We start from the raw sequence: 21,721 nt of genomic DNA on the forward strand, positions 1-21,721 counted from the left end.
CCCCCGCCCCTGGTCTGATCAATAATGCTGCTGAGCTCTGTCAAGGGTCCCCTGGATGCCCGAGGCCCCTGGGCTGTAGCCCAGATAGACCTCGAGTTAATCCGGCCCTGCTTACCACCAAAATTATATTTTGTGTGTTTACCACTAGAATGTGACCTAACTTTTCAGAAAAATTGGTTTTGCTTTGTATGCTTTCCTTTTAAATTACAGGTTTTTATTTTATACATATGGGGTGCAGTGAGTGTTGAAACTATAGAGTTGAAATATTATGAACCGATATTTTGGGGGTCTTGCATATTGCTATGTACACTATAGTGGGTAGTTTACAGTCTTTGGTTGGATATTCTGATAACTGAATGACCATGCAGATTATATAATGGATAATACATTCTGTACATGATTTCTGCTTTGTGAATAATGACCACAATCATGGTTTATGGTTTATGTCTTGTAGATTTTTTAAAGAACTTGAAGGAAGACATCAAAGAAACATTCTCATTGAAGATATCAGTGATATTGTCGAGAAACATGCAAAGTCAACATTTGATCCCTATGTGAAATATTGCACTAATGAAGTCTACCAGCAAAGGACACTCCAGAAATTAATGTATATTTTACAGCTCCACATTGTTGATGCAGTCTTATATGTTCCATAGAAATTGATTAGTCCAATTTTAACGTGTGTGTGTGTGTGTGTGTGTGTGTGTGTGTGTGTGTGTGTGTTGTCACCAGTTGCATCTTGCTAGCTCTGTTACACTTTTTTTTTTTTTGTTAATAATAGTATGGTAGTTAACATTATTTTTTACTATTGGCAATATGTCTAAACATTCAAAAAAACAATTCTTGAAAATCCATGAACTCCTCCTATTCTATTAACTGTACGTATGTATGTACATGTATGAGGCCATCTGGCAAATAGTCTTTCATCTTTTCCTATTTCTGAATGCAACTACTTTGAATATTATTTATTTACTTTTGTTTAGCAGCCTGTTTGCACTTGTAGTGCGGCAACTACTGTTTGCAGCAGTAGTTGCCGCACTACAGCCTTCAATTTGACATCTCTCTTTTCATATCAAATTCTGACCACTAACATTTATATGTTCAATTTTTGACTCTCTAGATCTACAAATGCATCATTCAAAGAAGCTTTGACAAAAATTGAGTGTCATGAAGAATGCAGAAACTTGCCCATGATCTCCTTCCTTATACTTCCCATGCAGAGAGTCACCCGGCTTCCCCTTCTCATGGATGTAAGTTCTTTTTGTGTGTCACTCCCCCTGTGGTTTTAGTTTGAGGTTTTATTTGAAGCCATAGATTATTTTGTGGCCAATTTAATATGTGAAGCTGCAGTTTTGCTTTATTTTGAGTGATTGCAGGTTGTATAAAGCTACTGCTACTCTTGTGTGTACTATGTAGACCAGAAACGGCTAATAGTACAGTTTGTGCTAGATGTGTGATATGTAGAATTTGTATTTTCTTGCCCCTCTGTCCTTTGTTATAACATGGGCTTGGAGCATACTGCCCAGTGATAGTGCCTTACTTCAATATTAAACCTAATCATCCAAACAATCAGATAATCCTGGTATATTATTAACATGGTTTGGATGAGCGTTAAAAGGTATTGGGATAATTCGAAATAGTACATTTAATCTTGTCTATTCCTAACTGCATTGTGTTTATTTTTGTACAGCACTATATTGGCCGCAGGAAGTGTTTTCTAGCCAATGAGATCCCTGTAAAAGGCAAAGTGTTATGGCCAATATGGTGGTTGACTCTCCATTTCCCAACTTGCTCATATCTTTATTTTTAAACATTAATAGTCTATTAAAGTGCCCTCAGTTCATTCTGTTCTTGAAGATAGTGTCCCTCTATGATATAAAAAAATGTTTTTTACATGATGGTGATCATGTGTGCACAGGCTTTATCTTGGTTGTCTTGCAATTGTATACTCTTCCATATATACACTATATGGACAAATGTATGTGGCCGCATTGCTTAATTATTGAATTGAGGTGTTTCAATCAGACCCATTGCCAAAAGTCTATAAAAATTAAGCACCTAGTCATGAAGTCTCCATTTTCAAACATTTGTGATACAAAATGGGTCGTTCTGAAGAGCACAGGGACTTCAAGCGTGGAACTGGGATAGGATCGCACTTTTGCAATAATTCATCCCTGCTGGATATTCCACAGTCAACTGTAAGTGATATTATTAAAAGTGGAAGCGTATAGGAACAACGGCAACTTAGCCACGAAGCGGAAGACCACGTAAAATAACAGAGCAGGCTCAATGACTGCTAAGGCACATGGTGCGTAATAGTAACCAACACTCTGCTGATTCCATAGATGAAGAGTTCTGCACTGGTATTAATGTAAGCATAAAAACTGTGCAGTGGGAGCTTAATGGAAAGTATTTCCTTGGCCGAGCAGATGCATGCAAGCCTCACATCAGCAAGACCAATGCCAAGCGTTGGATGGAGTGGTGTAAAGCACACAGATACTGGACTGTGGAGCAGTGGAAATGTGTTCTGTGGAGTGACAAACTGTGTTTCTCTGTTTGGTATTCAGATGGGAAAGTCTGGGTTTGGCAGATGCCAGGAGAGCATTACCTGCCTGACTGCATTATGCCAACTGTGAAGTTTGCTGGAGGAGGGATAATAGTATGGGGCTGTTTTTCAGGGTTTAGGCTAGGCCCTTTTATCTCCAGTGAAGGGCAATCTTAATGCTTCAGCATACCAAGTCATGTTGGACAATTGTGTGGCAACAGTTTGGGGAAGGTCCTTTTCTTTTCTAACATGACTGTGCCTCAGTGCATAAAGCAAGGTCTACAAAGACATGGATTGATGATTTTGGTATGGAAGAACTTGACTGGCCCGCACATAGCCCTGACCTCAACCTCATCAAACACCTTTGGGATGAACTGAAATGGAGATTGCGAGCCAGGCCTTCTCATCCAACATCAGTGCCTGACCTCATAAATGCTCTACAGAATGGCCACAAATTCCCACAGAAACCTTCCGACATCTTGTGGAAGCTTTCCAAGAAGACTGGAAGCTGTTGTCGCTGCAAAAGGAGAGCCAACTCCATATTAAAGTATATGTATTTAAATACAATTTCATTACAGTCCCTATTGGTGTAATGGTCAAGCATCCGAATACTTTTGTCCATATAATATATGTTTTATTTTCTTCATGACATGGAATGACTGGTACTGTATATTCCATTATTATGTTTTCTTAATAAATGGAATACCCCTGCGATATAGCACCCTTACCAAACTTGTTATTTGCCATGTCTGAAAGAGGTAATGGCTGACAATGCTGTCAGAATAAACCTTTACTAGCTGTTCGAGTAGGTTGGGTGTGTGCATGTTGTTTGCATAAACTGATTGGTTTGGCCATGGCTTAGTTCAGTCATCTGCTCTATGCAGTAGATACCTACAGTGCAGGAGTTTGACTCTTTGTTCTGCAATCTGTCAACTCAGTTGGACCTGGGATCCAAATACAGGAATCGGTAGCTATACCAGGTGGGGAACCCACATAAGAAATATGAAAGTGAACTTACTGGTTTAATTTAACTTTTAATTTAAGTTTGTGAAAACATTTACAAAGCAAATAATGTTTGTATTCAGAGAAACCCACATATTATGGCTAATACTGAAGTTAGCATAAAGTTGCAAAAAAGTAGATTATGTTTAACATTGTTTCTATATCTGAACCTAAATACATCTATCTTTTAATGCAGACTATTTGTCAAAAAACACCAAAAGATTGTGTCAAATTTGATGCCTGCAAACGAGCTTTGAAAGAAGTTGGCAAGGTAAGTCTAACATGTGATACCTACCTGGCTGTGTCTTTTACATGTGAATGTGTATACTTCAAATGTAATTTATTTTTCATCCTGTGGAGAACTACTCATTGCAAATTCCAAATAAACATTGAGGCCTAGCCTCATTAAAATAGCGACACAATAGTGAGCATGCATCTGTGTAAGCTTTAAAGCAGCACTAACACCTAGGAAATTATTTTCCTAAGATGCCTCAGTCCTCTTGCTGTAACCCCATACACCGCTGGTTCTATAACACAAAATTAGCAAGTCAATGAACCTCCCCATCTTTATATGGAGGATGAGCAGAAGGACCAATCATAAGCTGCAGTTTCTTTATTGCAGCTTGTGATTGGTCCTCCCACTCCCTTCTCCACCAGTTTTTGACCTAGACCAGTGGTTCCCAAACTGTGCCTTGGCCAGTGCTAAGCAAGGCCGGGGACTACTTGGTAATTATTTTGGCTTGGGGTGCCTTGAAAAAATTATGGAGACCCTAAGGGTGCCTTGAACTGAAAAAGTTTGGGATCCACTGACCTAGACAGTGAGAGAAACTGATGAGCCCTAGGAAAAACAGCTTCACAGAAGGCATTTAATGAGCTAAGATAAAATGCACCTAGGTCATCTCGTACAAACAACTTCTTTAAGTCAAGCTTATGTGCCGTGACCAGGAAGAAAATAGACGTGCTGTCCAATTATTATAATTAAGGCCTTCTCAAGAGAGGCACTTTTCTGGCAGATAAAATCCACCTGTGTTAATTAAACTCAATATTGTGTCTGCACCTTTAAGGAGGTGCATTGAAGTTTGTAATGTCACATGCACAAGTCCATGCTTGGAATGCTGAAACTTTTTTTTAAAGCCCTGGAGATTCGGCGTCAGTGTGTAGCAGAGCAGTAGTAATTTGCCGCCATTTGTGCACATTTTCATTACAATGTGCTGTTTATAGGGTGCTGCAGACCAGGAGATCAGGGTAAGCCTCAGGAAGGTAGCATGTTTGAGTTTACTAATAGTGATTTCTTATTAATAGGTTTTCTGTATATATTTGTTTTTCATCTAAGGATAAAGCTTCATGTGATAGAGCTGAAAAACCTTTAAAGAAGCAAAACGTGTTTAAGCTTGGAAAATTTGTACTAATTGCATCTATGATGACTCATAAGGGGGAGCAAATGAGTAAACGTGGCTGTAGCCGATACTTTTGTTGCTAAGAATGATTTACGCCAGTTTATGCCCAATAGAACCCAGTGTTTAATTTGAGCCAGGTGGAGCGCCACAAGTTCAGTCTGACATATTGGATTTTTCAGACGCTGAGTTTGCTGAAGCCTAAGAAGAAGGAAACTTTAATGCAGACCTGGTGGGTGGCTGGATAAAATCTATAAATAAGGTTATGGTTATAGAAAATATTGTGAAGAAATAATCATTGCAAGACATGCTGTGCTTGGGGTCCAGGAGACGGGATGTAATTTCTTCTTAATAAAATAATTAAAAACCATCTAAGAAATACTATCCTATTAGAAGATGTGAATTATTTTAGGGACGTATGGACAGTAAGATGAAAAGTGGTGCATGAAAGTTTCATGTGGTTTCTGGAACTGCATTGAAAACTGCAGTGGCAATGACCATAATTTCCAGATCGATTTGTTTAAATACGGAACATCAGTGTAAGCAATTAGGCTTTCGGACAGGATTGTAGCATTGAGTGGTAGATGCTCAATCAAAGTATAAGCGACGGGGGGAATCTCTATGGGCAAAAATTAGATTCCCTCATCCTAAAGTTTTCAGGAGACAAGTCAAGTCTGTTACCTCAAGATAGACCCAGAAAATCATATTCAGGCTACCCACAGAGAGGAAGCCCAAACAGAGATTACAGGGAATCAAGATTGTATAAGCCTGAAAGAAATTATTAGATGCACTGCCAAGTTCATACATCTGAGTTCCTCTGTCGCTACCAGCTTAATTCCTTTCACTAGGAATGTTCTCAAATATTGAGACATTTTCAAAGGAAATAGCCATATTGGGAAAACTCTGACGTAAAAACATGACTGTAATTTTAGGAAGCAAGCAGTATAAAGGAATATTGCCTTTCTTACAGCATTGTCGTTTTGAATTTTTTTGAGTTTGTCAAAGTATAGAAACCATATAGGTTTCATAGATGCACAGCTTATTTTGTAAAAGGCATTTATATCCTATATTCACGCTTACATTTAGCTATGTGCCCCCAAAGCTACTTTTGCAGTGCTGCTGCCACATCACCTCAGAGCTCCATGGTGCCTCAAGCTCCACCATGTGGGTTTGTTCATGTTTCCATCACACATCTGTTTTTAACGGCCTAGCAAGTTAGACTTAATGTGTGTCAATTTATCCTAAGTTCCCCTCTAAAGGGTGGTAATATTTCCCTTAGGTGTTTAAATGATTGATAAGCAAAATTGTCAAAACTATTGCCTCATATGGCTTCAAAATAATGGCAGCATACACCAGCCACACTACGCTGTAGAATGAATTGACCACTCTATTTATTCAAGTAACCCTTAAATCAGGGGTGTCCAACCTTTTAGCTTCCCTGGGCCACATTGGAAGACGACGAGTTGGTTTGGACCGCACATAAGATACTCTAACAATAACGATAGCTGATCATCCAAAAAACCATAGAAAACATATTTAACACATATATATGAGAAAAAAAGTGATATATATATATATATATATATATATATATATATATATATATATATATATATATATATATATATATATATATCACTTTTTTTCAAATCCCCCTATACTTACCTTTCAATCGCCCTGTTCAAAAAATCCTCTCTAGTTATTATACTATAATCACTTTTTGTATTGTTTTGATGCAATATCAATAAAGTGCATTTAAGCCAGGCATTGTATATCAGGGTGCCCTGACCAGGCCTGCAGTGCCTGACATATACATCACTGTGACCCCAAATTGTGACCTGTTTTGCTAATTACACCACTATGTTAGTTAAGGGATAACAACTTATAATGGGCCAAAGAGAATAATATATAATGCCCCATTAGTATTACAAGTAGAAGTATGTAGCAGGGAGATAAGGTCCATGATGCTCCAGGACCAGGTGACTTTTATTCACTGCTCAGCGTCCCTTGAAATAATAAAAAAAATCCCCCTTAACTTACCTTTTAATCGGCTTGTTCTGTCCTTTTCTCCAATTCTGTGCTGCTGATTGTTCTTCTCGCGCGGGTGACTCCTCTGTACTGTGCTGCGCAATGGATGTTGGGCGTGATGACATCATGCCCAACATTCACTGCGAGCACCACACGAAGGAGGAGACAAGGGAGGGAGCCGGAGTATCAGCTGACGTGACCGCGTGACCGCAAAGTAAGTATTTTCTTATTTTTTTTGCAGGATTTTTTTTTTCCATTAACAGTGCTGCCCCCTTGCCACAACCAAAACTCCTTCTGGGCCACATTTACAGGCTTGCTGGGCCGCATGCGGCCCGCGGGCCGCGGGTTGGACAACCCTGCCTTAAATCTATCTGAGGTACCCTTACATGTACCACAGGAAACCGTGCTCTGCCACATACCATACGTAATGTGTATACATTACCAGTAGTGTTTTTAAAAAAAAATAAATAAATAAATAAAAAAAAAAAAATATATATATATATATATATATATATATATATATATATATATATATATATATATATATATATATATATATATATATATATTGGGCCTAATAGGCCTTTCCACAAAATCTGGACTTGCTGATGTTTATTTTATTTATGAGTTATTTTTCTTTATATGTTCAATAGAATGCATGTGTGTATATATTATTTCACACAGAGAACCACAATGATGTGCTACATTTATTAACGTGAAATGTAATTACTTTTTCTGCTGCATTGAAGGGAAATGGCAGTCCCTGGCTGCAACTGAACTGTAACTATATACAATTGAAGGTGGTTGAATACTTGCACATCTTTGTCAAGCGATCATTTATAGACAAAGCATATATCAGATGTAGGAGTGGCCATCCTTTAGTCACACAATATATTTTGTTTTTTTTGCTTTTGTAAAAAGCAACAACATAATGTAGAATTTAGGAACTAGACATTCAAATCTAGGAACCAGCAAGAACTTTTTAAGATCATCTTTCATTGACATGAACAGAAATGACTCCCAACAGTACGTTGCTGGCAGTAATACCTTAGGCCGGCGGTTCCCAAAGTGTGCGCCGCGGCTCCCAGGTGTGCCGCGGTGCTGTCGCTGGGGTGCCGCGGGCCAGCCATAGAAATAAAAACTTAAGACCCCGCGCCGCGCGGATTGGTAAGTTTCTGTTTTCTTTCTTTTTTCTAAGCCTGGCGCGGGGCAGAGTGAGAGGGATCGTGGCAGAGGAGGGGGACAGCGTGGCAGAGGAGGGGGACAGCGGGCAGAGGAGCGGGACAGCGTGACAGAGGGCAGAGGAGGAAGACAGCGTGACAGAGGGCAGTGTGCCTGGATGCAGAGGGGGCAGTGTGCCTGGATGCAGAGGGGGCAGTGTGCCTGGATGCAGAGGGGGCAGTGTGCCTGGTTGCAGAGGGGCATTTTTGCATGCAACTAAATAAGTATTTCTCTTTCATCCATCTGGGGTACACTCCTTAACCATGGGGTTGAGTCGGGGGGAGGAGTCTGGCACCCAAAGAGTTAACCTTTTTCAGCTGACAGCATATCACCCCCGCCAATTCCCACATACCTCAGTTTGAATTGGGTGCCCTTGGAAGAAGGTTGCACCTGAAGAGCTCCAAGAGAGACAGTGAACAGGGTTCACTGGTTATAGGTTTTTTCCTTTTCTTTTGCAGTTTTTTTCTTTTGACAGTGGCGAGAGGCTCCGTGTAAACGGAGCTGACTCGTGGGAGAAGCGCCTATCGGGGGGGGGGGGGGGGCCACTGACAGAGAGGTAAGAAGCGCTTCTCACAACGTGAAGCAGTCGGCAAGAGACTCTCGCCGCTGATGCAGGACGGGCGCTGCCATTAGGCAGAGAGCGCCTTTACGGCTGAGGTTCCCCGGAAGCCAGCTGGAGTATACCAAGTTCCTCCTCCCATGGGGATGGCAGTGAATTCTTGAGGATGGCGTGCTTTGAATAGCGCTAGCGGTGAACACATTCTAACAGGTTTTCCCCTAATATAAGAGAAAGGGCAAAACACTGTTAAAGTAAACAACACAGAAGGAGAGCCAGTGGAAGGGAAATGTGTTTAAGGAACACCGCTCCCCCCCCCCTGCTGAGTGAGCACATGGAAGATCCCTTTTGGCGCCAAAGTTCAAAAGGAGGACAGATGCAACAGTCATTTGGAGAGAGGTGCACTGTTGACACATATCTTCCACGCTAAGTATCACTTTGTTTCTTCTGTGTATGCATGTGTATGCATGTGTATTATAAGACTATGAGGTGTTGAGAGAACTGTGTTTAAGGAAAACTATAAAGTTCTCCAAACCTGTCTTATTTAATCAGAAATACTATGATATGTTAAATAACCTAGTCTGTATTTTCTGATAAAGGTTGTGGAAGTGTTTGGGCGTGCCAAACATATTGTCTGTTCCAAATGTAATGCTAAATGGGCCCAGGTGTTCTGTGCTAATTGCAGTCATTACTGAAAAACCTGCTGCAGCCTTTCAGCTTGACTAATTATACCTTATACTCTCTATAGAGGAAAAGGAACAGAAATACTATCTTTTGACTGGTTCATAGATAAATATGTACCTGTATTTTGCGGTGTGGTAGCAAAATTGTGAGAAAGATAAAGCAACAGGATTTCACCTAAGTAGAATGGGGAAATCACTGTTAGCAGAGACACAGAAGGAGATTCCAGTGGTAGGGGAATGTGTTGAGAAGCACCTCTTCCCCTCCCCCGCTGTGTGAGCACGTGGAAGATCCCTTTTTGGCGCTAAGCTTCAAAAGGAGGACAGTTGCAGCAGTCATTTGAAGAGAAGTGCACTGTTGACACATATCTTCCCCGCTGAGTATCACTTTTATTTCTTCTGTGTGTATGTGTGTGCATGTGTAGACATGTATATTATAAGACAATGATGTGTTGAGAGAACTGTTGTTTATGAGAAAACTATAAAGTTCTCCAAGCCTGTCTTATTTAAATCAGAAATACTATGATATGTTAATATAACCTAATCTGTATTTTCTGATAAATTGGAGAAGTGTTTGTGAATTTTGAAACGTGATTTAGTTTTTCTTATCTTGTGATGGCAGATAAAAGCAAAACAACACGTACCAAACATAATGTCTGTTCAAAATGTAATGTTAAACTAACAAGTGAACGGCTGGATCAGGGGGGGCTCTGTGCAGCCTGCACTGTGGCTCCTGTGAAACAGCCTATAGACACCTCCACCATAACGGTAGATCCTCCTGAGTGGGCGGCTGCCTTAACACAGGGAGTTAATACCCTTGTAAATCTGTTCTCTAAACCAGTTGAGATCCCAGCTACATCTGTGGTTTCTCAGGGTATAACAGTAGGAATGACAGATGAGTCATTTTCCCCAGGGGTCGGTGTATTTCCTTCCCCAGCCCTCCCGGGGGTTTCCCAGATAGGAGAGGTGGGTTGGTCAGCGGTGGCTAAAAGCCTGGACCGGCTTACCCATCTACTGGAGAACCCCAGACACAAGCGTAGTGTTAAAAGACGTAGACAAACAGCTAAAGAGCTGTGGTCAGTGTCAGACTCTGAGAGTTCCTCAGAGGAGGAGGGGGAATTGTTGGACGATTCAGATGTGTCCATTATAGAGTCAGAAGGAAACTCTAGGCACCAGGGTATGGACGACCTGGTAAGAGCAGTTCGTCAGACCCTGGGGTTTGCTGAAGTAGAGGAGACGAAGTCCTTGGACCGCTCCCTCTTTAAGAAGGCTTCTAAGCAGGTGGTCAGGTTCCCTCCCTCAGTTGAGTTGAGGGATATTGTAGAGGCCTCTTGGAAATATCCAGATAAAAGGTTCTCTATGCCAAGGAAGTTTGGCGTATTGTATCCCCTTCAGGAGGAGGATATGACCCGTTGGGAACAGGTGGCAAAGGTAGATACACCTGTGGCGAGATTGGTTTGTCAGACTACACTACCTGTACCCGGGTCAGCGACCTTACAGGACGCGACTGACAAGAAATTAGAATCCCTGCTGAAGTCGATCTTCTCGGCCGCCGGTATCAGCCTCAGGCCAGCATTGTCCTCTACCTGGGTAGCTAGGGCCATGGGTCTGGGCAGGGCAATTAGAGTCTGCCATGCAGGATTCAGATTTACTGCCTCTGGCCATGCAGCTAAGGGAGGCAGCAGGCTATGTATATGAAGCGGCCCATAATTCGACCTCCATAGCTTCGTCTATTTCAGCTACAGCTGTAGTAGCTAGAAGGGCGTTATTGTTAAGGGCTTGGAATGCGGATTCAGAGTCTAAACGATCATTAGAATCCATCCCGTTTACGGGTGGGATGTTATTTGGTCCAGAATTAGACTCTTGGATTTTACAGGCTTCAGGGGGCAAGAAGACGTCCTTGCCTGTAAATACTCCAAGACCTAGGGCTAGGCCTAGGTTTAGTTCTTCCGCCAAGCTGCCGGATAGACCAGCAGCATGGTTCCAGAGGGTGGGGTGGGAGGACGGCTGCTTGGGTTTGCCCGGCAGCAGACAGGGTCCTCGGTAGACGAATAGGTCCAGAATATTGTGATAGAATACATGGGACCCGCTCACCTCAGGTTTTGAAAAAAATTACCTCGCTGGCTTCTGTCAAATCAGAAAGAGCTCAGGGCTGTCGATTTGCTTCGTTCAGACGAAGCTATACAGGCTTAGAATTTCCAGTAAGGGAAAAGGTTTTAGTCACACCCATTCAGGGTGCTAAGGCTAGACGAGTTGTTCAGTCTATGACCGAACTTCTAGAGTCTGAAAGGGTCACAGAGAATCCCTTGTCTAAGAATGAGTTTCTTGAGACTAGTGAGGGACTTGGTACGCAGCAGAAGGTTGTCTTCACAAGACAAGTTGAGGTCCTAGATGGAGTGGACAGGCAGGATCCTGTCAGACAAGAGGCTGTCAGTAGCCAGGTCTTTGAAGCTGCTGGGAAAGATGGTGACATCTTTTGCGACCTTACCCTGGGCAGGGTCCCACCCCAGAGGCGCATTCCCGTGTTCGAGGTACCAGTGGAGGAGGTAGGTCCTCAGCTGGTGGTTGCTGGACAAGAACCGAACAAAAGACAGGGAAGTCCCAGAGTTCTGCGCAAGAACAAGGGATCCACTGGTAAGGGACGTCCTAGCAAGGCCTTGGGGCTGCAGGTAAAACCTGCCCTACAGGGTCCCGTAGAGAGAGGACCCTAAGACTCCTGGAACAAAGACAAATAAATATTTGCACGTAGTGAGGGCATTACGTATACATGTTAAGAGATCTGCAAAGATACGTAAGACAGAGTCTCTATTTGTGTTGTTTGACTTTTCCAAACGGGGATGGCCAGCATCTAAGCAAACTATTGCCAGATGGCTTACCCTGACTTTCAGGGTGGCTTATGTCCGTATTAATCTCCCTGTGCCGAAACGTATTGTTGCCCATTCTACCCGGTCAGTTGGGGCGTCTTGGGCGGCTCGTAGTGAAGCCACGGCGGACCAGCTGTGCAGAGCAGCCACCTGGTCCTCGGTCCATACCTTTACGAAATTCTACCAATTTATTATATTTGCGTCTGGGGACGCCTCCTTTGGCTGTAGTGTTCTGCGTGCAAGGAGATCAGAGCGGTCCCACCCTTTAGAGGGATTGCTTTTGTAAGTCCCCATGGTTAAGGGAAAAAAGTTAACTCTTTGGGTGTCAGACTCCTCCCCCCGACTCAACCCCATGGTTAAGGAGTGTCCCCCAGATGGACTCGGAGAAAAAGATTTATCGTAAGTATAAATCCCGTTTTCTGTCGTGACCTAAATACTTATTACAATTTTTTGACCCAACTACTTCTAAAACAGGACTGCTCAGTAATTATTTTGGAGGGGTGCTTTGAAAAAATTTGGAGACTCTAAGGGTGCCATGAACTGCAAAAGTTTGGGAACCACTGCCTTGGGCACATTGACTACAGGCTCCTGGAATGTGGTGTTATATAAAAATACCCAGAAGTTGATATGTGACTTGGAAAAAAAATTGGCAGGCAAGGAATTACTATAAGGAAGCCCTAAAAAACATATGGCAACATTATACTATGGGCAGAAAAACATGTTTCATTGAACTATGTAGAGTAAATCTGATAATATTTTATTTAGGGGGATAACCATAACAGTAGCCAATCGGCCTCACAAACTGACAATTTAAGAACAAGTCACATGATTCAAAATTCTTCAAGTTGTGATACACAATATCACAACTGATACACAATAGAAAGTTTTTTTGTGGGGAAATAATCTTCCATAAATGACAGTATCTTTAGCACACAAATATGTTGTGCTATTTTATCACATCATTTTGAGTAATAACATTACAAACAAAAGTAACATTTTAACATAATTCCCTTTATATCAGATAAAAACGTTCCTTTATTTATATTTTATTATACATTAATGTTAGGTAGCTCAGTAAACAAAGTTTTTTGGTAGACAAACACATTTTACTATTAAAAGCAAAATATATGAGAAGTGTTAATGGTTTAGCAGTGAACCTGGAGCTAACATTGTGAAAGTATCTTGTAAGCTTGCCACATGTACTTGATCAATTAATATTGATCATGTGGTTTAGCACATGTTAAGACTCAACACCTCCCAAGGCACTCGGCATTCCTGTCGGTTTTATACTGCTGTATACCTGATGGAAGGTGACTCGCTCTGGACTCTTTTGGTTTTAAGAATTTGTGTCGTCCACCCTGGAGGTTTATGTGTATATAGTGCGGCTAAGAAATTATGCTGTGTTTGCCTTTCTGAAGAAATAGATCTTCATTCACTGACCGGTCTTCAAGGAATCTCTGACATGCTTCGATTTTAGATCTGCACAGCACTTCTGCTCGAGGATAGGATTAGGTTCATTAGAAGGATAACCCTTATTAATTATTGGTGGTGTCAGGAAAAATGACTTAAACCTGAACCTTGACCAGATCTCGATTAGATGATTGGATAAAAGATCTAGTTTCTGAGTCCTGGCTTGTTGTGGTAAAGTGGATACTAATAAGAGTTTTGTTATAAAACAGTAGGATAGGCATACATTACATTGTAAATTATAATGGGTGAGAAGTTTTATATGGCGGGAGATATCAGCCTGTAGATCTGTATTATAGTTGCAATTTAATGGGAAGATTTTTTTTCTACTTTAGTAGAAACAAGATTGTAATTATTTGGGCGCATGGATTTCGTATAGATTGTAGCTCTAAAAAACATGTTTGATAATGAATTGATCAGATTATCATTCGTGATGGGATCATTTTGGACCTGAACACGCTGTGGTATCTCACAGTTTCTCAAAATTACCATGGCCAAAACCATGCTCGTTGTCTTCCCTCCTTCTAGATCTGTATCCCTTTTTGATCCCTCTATCACTGTCAACAACATTACCTTCTCAACTGTTCCCCCACATTCAATCTCTCGCCCAATCCTGTTGCTTTCTCAGGATGCCACCAAAACCACTATCCATGATTTCATCATTTCCCGTCTTGATTACGGCAACTTTTTTCTCATTGGCCTCACCCGCTCGCACCTCGCCCCCCTTCGTTGTATACTTAACGTGACTGGGAGACTTAGCTTTCTTTCATGACGCTCTTCTTCTGCTTCTCCCTCTCTGCCTTGCCTTACACGGAAAAGGATTTTGTAGGGGAAGGGGAGCCGAACTCCTCAACCTCACCTACAAGGCCTTCGCCCACACCGCTGCCCCATATATCTTCAACCTTCTTTCCATTCACACTCCCTCCCGTTCCCTGCAATCACCCAATGATAGCCGCTTCTCCCCCACTCTGATCACCACATCCCACGCCAGAATTCAAGATTTCTCCCAGGCTGCCTCTCTCTCTCTCTCTCTATCCGACTGTCCCTTAATTTGTGCACCTTTAAATGGGCACTCAAAACTCATCTATTCCTTAAAGCCTACCAGACATCCACCTATCCTTCTCTCCTTGCTTGATCTGCTCAGTTCTCTCTCCCCCTGTCCCGCTCCTCTTGCACTTGATCCCTTCCTCCTCTGTAAGCTCTTATGAGCAGGGCCCTCTTCCTTCTTGTCTCTCTAACTTTTCTTCTGCTCCATCTTCACCTTACTAGCTATGTCTGTAGCTTTGGTAGTATTTGTCTTTTGTTCTAAACTGTATTATTTGTTTGTTTTTCTGCACTGTTTTTCCTGTATGGTTCACTGCCTGTATTCTGTACAGCATTGTGGAAATCTTGTGGTGTCCTATAAATGAAGGAGGAGAAGGATGATGATTGATGATGATTGATGATGATGATGATGATGATAATAATAATTTTCAGCCTTTGCATAAACAGATATTTTAAAGGAAACTTGTGCTTGCTCTGTGTCCATAGTCTTGAGATGCCGCCCATTGTCCTACTTCACTGAGTTGATCATTTAGAAAATCAGGTTGTTACAAATAGAAAAACAATGTAGGGCACTGCAATATACCCTTAAATAGGCTTGTACTGCAGCTCTTCAAAGACAGAGGGCTAGATTTACTAAGCTGCGGGTTTGAGAAAGGGGGGATGTTGCCTATGGCAACCAATCAGATTCTAGCTGTCATTTTGTAGAAGGTACTAAATAAATGAAATCTAGAATCTGATTGGTTGCTATAGGCAACATCCCCACTTTTTCAAACCCGCAGCTTAGTAAATCTAGCCCAGAGTCTGGGTCTGTCAAAATAGCAATAGATACATACAAACAGGAAAAGCACAAAGCAACAAGCATAAAATATGGATAAAAATAAACAATTTATTATAAGCATATATGCTCATTAAGCATGTAAAAAGGATAAGATATATAGCTAATAAACTGATATTGACAGTAATTAGCTAATATACAGCTGTAAGTCAGCAGACTTCAATAAGTCCGAAGGTGTACCCGGATCCAAGGCCAGAAAAAAAAAATACTATAATATATAGTACCATAACTGTTACAGGGAATATACCATTTGCCACAGTTTGAGTCACTATAGGATATAATCTTCGGCATAAGTGCCATTCCGCGATCTGGTTTCTGCAACGGCAGTATATTTTTTCCACATATGGTACCATATATTATATTTATTTTTTTCTGGCCTTGGATCTTGGTACACCTTCGGACTAATTGAAGTCTGCTGACTTACAGCTGTATATTAGCTAATTACTGTCAATATCAGTTTATTAGCTATATATCTTATCCTTTTTACATGCTGAATGAGCGTATATGCTTATAATAAATTGTTTATTTTTATCCATATTTTATGCTTGTTGCTTTGCGCTTTTCCTGTTTGTATGTATCTGTTACAAGTAGTTAAACCAAGAGTACTTTATAAAGGGTTCCTTATTAAGGTGTGTGGCTACTGCTGAACTACATCTCCCACAATGCTCAGCTCAGTTGATGAGTGCCGTTTTGCACCTTGCTAATTTGTTTTCACACAGAACAATTCTGAATTTCTCACAATAGCAACTTTTGCTTTTCATATTCAATAACTATGTACATATTCAACCATTGTTTATGTAAATATCAACATTTCCAACATTTATTTACAGTTGGTTCGTCTGTGCAATGAAGGCGCACGGAAGATGGAAAGAATGGAAATGATGGTGACAATTAATTCTCAATTGGAGTTTAAAATAAAGGTATTTGTAATTTAATTTTTTGGGTATTCTCATTGTGATTTAAAGTTTTGGAAATAGGCAGTGTGGCTTTTTTGGCAAGTTCATGTTTGGCCAATTCAAATATGTTTTTGCTTCATGATGGTGGTAGTGGCATCTCTCCTGCTGTGCAATGGATAGACTAGACCATTTCTTTTCTTTTATTTCTTTATCGTAACCTATTAGCAGATTTTCTTAGACCAAATGCAGTTGTATAAATTATCCTAATTGTACTTTTAATAAGATAGTAAAAAAATAAATAAATGTTGCTTCAAGCTACTATTTGCCACTCCCAGGTAAAATGACATAAACATCTCTAACCAGCAGTCCCTTCTGCAAAACATATTTACTTTTCTAGCTATTTCAAACTGTGTAGTGAACAGTGACTCTAAACTTTATTAGGGATTATTTTCTAACAAAGTGCAACAGGCATTTGCTTTTATTATGTAGCTTGTACTCAGGGCTGCCAAGAGAAATTCAGGGCCCGGGTACAACAAATTCATGGGCCCCCCCTCATAGTCGAGTAAGGGCCAAAATATTTTTGAATGTGTAGTAATGCATTCAGGGGCGTGGCAATGTGCCGTTGGGGCGTGGCTAGCATCAAAATCACTAGACTCTCAATTCGCCGGAGCGTCACATATGTTCAAGCACTCCTGACTTTCAGGACATCTACCACCACAGTGTAGTATAGAAAGAATGCAGTGTGTACACAAACAGTTCAGTCTTGGCCTACACCTTACATTGGGCACAACATTCAACAAAAATTGCCATTGTCCCTACTAGAATCACAACATTTCACACACTGTGCTGCTCTGTCCTACCTGTTCTTCTCACTTTCTCCACCTGTGGCTGCTGGTTTCTTTAGTTGTGGCTTGTTCGGATCCAGGAATGTTGAAGGACCTATTTTGAAAAAAAATGGCTACATTTAGAAAATTACAGCCAGCCCCGGCGTTAAATCAATAGCACTCACGATTAATAATTAGGCCTTCCTCCAGCCCCAACATTAAAATAATACTATTCACATTTAATAAATAAACCTATTTCCCTTCCTGCAAATAGCCCCAGCAGTACCTATTTCTTGCAACTATCATTGCCATTAAATAATTCATAGTCACATTTAATAAATAGACCTCATTCTCCCTAAACTCCTCCCAACATTCAATAGCCCCCAAACCTTTTTTTCTCCTCTGTTCCTCTCTCCTTTTTTTCCTCCACTGTTCCTCTTTCCCACTTTTTTTCCTCCTCTGTTCCTTTTTCCCACTTTTTTTCCTCCTCTGTTCCTCTTTCCCACTTTTTTTCCTCTTCTGTTCCTCTTTCCCACTTTTTTTCCTCCTCTGTTCCTCTTTCCCACCTTTTTTTCCTCCTCTGTTCCTCTTTCCCACCTTTTTTTCCTCCTCTGTTCCTCTTTCCCATCTTTTTTTCCTCCTCTGTTCCTCTTTCCCACCTTTTTTTCCTCCTCTGTTCCTCTTTCCCACTATTTTTTCCTCCACTGTTCCTCTTTCCCACTTTTTTTCCTCCACTGTTCTTCTTTCCCACCTTTTTTTTCCTCCACTGTTCCTCTTTCCCCTTTCTTTATAGTACTGTCCCTCTCTGTTTTCCTCCCCTTGCCTCTCCGTTTCTTTACTTACCTTTTGTCAACTTCTTTCCTTTCTTTTCTTCTGTCTTCTTCTGTCTTCTTTCTTCATGCTGGCTGCGGCGCTCCTCACTGACTGACGGGCGTGACTTGATGACGTCATGCCCGGCATGGCAGTCAGTGTGAAAGGAGAAGAGGAGAGGAGGGAGACGGCGCCGCGCGATCACGTGGGTATCGTTTCTTTTCTTTTTCTTTTTTCTTACAGCTCCCCCCACCAACGAATATGCCCCCCCCCCTCCCCCGCGGGAAAAAATAAAAATAAAAATCGCAAAAAAGAAAATTATAAAAGAAAAAAAAGAAAAAATTAGCGGAGAGGGCCCGGCCCGGGCCCCCTGGCATGGCCGGGCCCGGGTAAAATGTACCCGCTCCCCCCCCCCCCCTCTCGGCGGCCCTGCTTGTACTAGATTGATCAGTGGTAATTGTTGTTTGGTCACATTGTTGGGTTCTCGAGCATTTAAACGTTTCCTCTATCTGTAGAAATCTCTGCACTGAGTGCAAAACTGAGCAGTGTTTTACATTCCAGCTGTCGTTTACCTCCCTTAGAATTATGTAACTTCTATAGCCATTCCTAATAATATGAAAAGCTCCATCTGTTTCTCTTTATAATTAAATGATACAGCTTTTTTTTTGTCTTCTATTTTTGTGACTGTTTTCACCTGGCTATGCCTCTACATTGAGAATGAATTGTGCGCAATAATTGGAGCTATACCAATTTATCTGCAGGCAAGACACACTGCTGAGTGTTGTATTGTGTAGGGTTCTACCAAAGCATTTCTGTTACCACTTTATACTTGCTAGCAAATCTGAATAGCCTGCCTTTTTACTGCTGCAAGACAGAGCAGCTACTTTGTAGGCATGGGATAGAGCGGACAACAGACTGGACAAACACATCCCTTCTTTTTCACTAATGGAACAGCTTTAATCATCATCAACAGATGTTTATATAGCGCCACTAATTCTACAACGCTGTACAGAGAACTCACTCACTTCAGTCCCTCCCCCATTGGAGTTTACAGTCTAAATTCCCTAACATACACACAGACAGACCGAGTTATGGTAATGGCCATTGTCTCGTTTGCTCAGTACATCAACATGTTCGTTTATACCCAGGGGCGCACGCATCATTGTTAGGGGGTTTCCCCCCACCGAGAAACCCCTCCCCCCCAAAAAAAAAAAACCCAGAGAGGACGCATGCGCAGCACTCTGTTTCGGCAGCACTGTACTATACAGCAGCTGCGGCGCTGTCAAAGAAGCGTCCGCGACGGTGCTGTATACAATACAGCACCGCCGCGGACGCTTATTCGACAACCCCGCGGCTGCTGTATAGTACAGTGCCGCTATGTGGGGCACTTTGTTAGGGGAGGGGTTTCTGGAGACCCAGAAACCCCCCCTGCGTGCGCCACTGATACCACTGCTTTCTAAATGGTTACCTCTACGTTAATTTCTCTTACTTATTTAATAACTTTGTAGATCGTCTTTATTTTTTTAATTTGTTCACATTTCCACTGAAGATTCATGGGCAACCAAGTTGTTTATGTGATGCATGATCCTTTGTGTGTATGCACTTAGTAAACTTGAGGTACAAAGGTGGCCATTAAGCTCACTAGGACTATTGCATTTTTAACATATGGTTTCTCTTTCTGCTCGCATGAGCTAAAAAGCACCAGGCAAAATAAGCAGAATTATTTTTGTGTTTTGGTCCATTTTTACTGTTTTAATCATGAGCTAACTGCAGGCCCTTTGTCTAGTAGCCATAGACTTTTCAATGCATTTTTGTGCTGTAGCCACTAGGACTTATGATGCCTGATGTGTGTCATGTGCTCACATTCCGCGATGATTTCAAGAAAGAGAGATTGTTTGTACCTTTAAACATATTTGTGACATACACTAAGAGAAACTTGGACACAGCATTTCACCGCCCACCCAATTGTCTCCAAAAGCCGATGTAAATTCCTGAACTTGGATGTTGATGATAAAGCTTTCATTCATTTTAAGTATACCAGCACAGTATAAATATTTTAGAGAAAATTGTTTCATGCAAATCCTTCTGTGCTCTTGAGGATTACAGGAATGTAAAGGTGTCATTGAACGATTAATCATATTTTCCACTGCAATCACTAAAATTTGTTTTTGTTTCTAAGTTTGTAACCATTGTTTGGGTTTCCCAGTAAACTCTATTCCCCTTAGAATGCTTTCTTAATCAATGGGAATATGTCTCCACTTTCACAAACACAAATATTACTTTCCACTAAATAGCTATACGACATGATATTGAAGCTGAGTTTTGTGGTAGAAAAGATATGAATGTGAGTGTAAATGTCATGTGAGTTTCTGTGTCTCCAGAGTGATCACGCTATTGTCTGGTGGAATTTTTTTTTGTCTTACGCCTATGCAAAATATTCATTCTTCTCTTGATTACATATCAAGCAGTGTTTAACCTGGGGAAGATCTGCCACGTCCTCATTCTACTTACTTCCTACCTTTCTTAGACAGCGTTGCCAAAAGGTAATGTTGTATACAGTCTGACATTTAATCCTATTGTCTATGTGTTTCTCAGGGTGCAAATCATATTCTTGGCCCTAAGGGATCTAGATAAATTTGAAACATTATGAAACAACTAATCCTATAAAGCTTTTAGGAATGTCATGTAGTTTGTTGTGGCCTTCATGTGCAAAATATCAGTCTATTGATTTTAATATCTGCAGGGGTGATGCAGATATTGTTAATTTGTTTAAAATGTGGTGCAGAAAAGTGCAGCAATGCTTAGTGTAAAAGTTTAATTTTGTGCTTTTGTGGAATCTTGCTACAATTTTGGCGTTGATTGGCGTTTTGTGGGTAACTTTCATCTGGGCAGTGGGCAGTGTAGGTAGGTACATCATACTTGCCAACCTTTGGTAAGTTAATTCCGGGAGATCTCAGGCAGGGGGGCGTGGTTGGTGGGCGGGAGGGGCAGGGCGCGGTAATTCACATCATTTTGGCCCGCAACAAAATGCCATTTTTGTCACGGGGCGGGGCCAAAATGACGCGATTCACAACGAATCACGTCATTTTGAGGAGCTGATGCCATATCCGTTATATTTGCCTGCTAGCCCATGAGACCTACCCAAATTTCGGCAGTCTCCCGGACATTCCGGGAGAGTTGTCAAGTATGAGGTACATTTATTGGGCCTTGCACAGTGCAAAGTCACATAAAATCTAAACCTTAAATTAACATGAGCAAAAAGGGATCTGATTGGCAGGTTTGGAGACATACCGTTTCATTTGTCAGGAAGCACATGCTTTTTTCCAGAGTGCAGACACCCTGGATTTTAACATATTATCAGTCTTGGCATAAACACATATGTTATAATGGAAACTTGTGCTTGGTGTGAGATGCCTATATAAAGTGCTCTGTGTCCTAAGTCCTGAGATACAGCCCCATTGTCCCCCTACTTCCGTGAGTTGATCAATCATTCAGAAAATCAGGTTGAAACAAGTAGTTTAAAACAACAGTACTTTATAAAGGGTGCTTTATTAA

General features: G+C 41.2%; 1 protein-coding gene across 1 annotated transcript in view; it reads left to right on the plus strand.

Moving 5' to 3' along the window:
- ARHGEF26 (Rho guanine nucleotide exchange factor 26) overlaps positions 1-21,721 on the plus strand; it is a 141,130-nt gene that overhangs the window by 55,778 nt on the left and 63,631 nt on the right. The window contains exons 7-10 of the mRNA XM_075202022.1: positions 455-607; positions 1,121-1,250; positions 3,744-3,818; positions 16,467-16,556. Coding sequence (XP_075058123.1) covers positions 455-607; positions 1,121-1,250; positions 3,744-3,818; positions 16,467-16,556 — 448 coding nt within the window. The remainder of the gene's footprint in view (positions 1-454; positions 608-1,120; positions 1,251-3,743; positions 3,819-16,466; positions 16,557-21,721) is intronic.

Source organism: Mixophyes fleayi, chromosome 3 (assembly GCF_038048845.1).
Source record: "Mixophyes fleayi isolate aMixFle1 chromosome 3, aMixFle1.hap1, whole genome shotgun sequence".
Lineage (NCBI taxonomy): Eukaryota > Metazoa > Chordata > Amphibia > Anura > Limnodynastidae > Mixophyes > Mixophyes fleayi.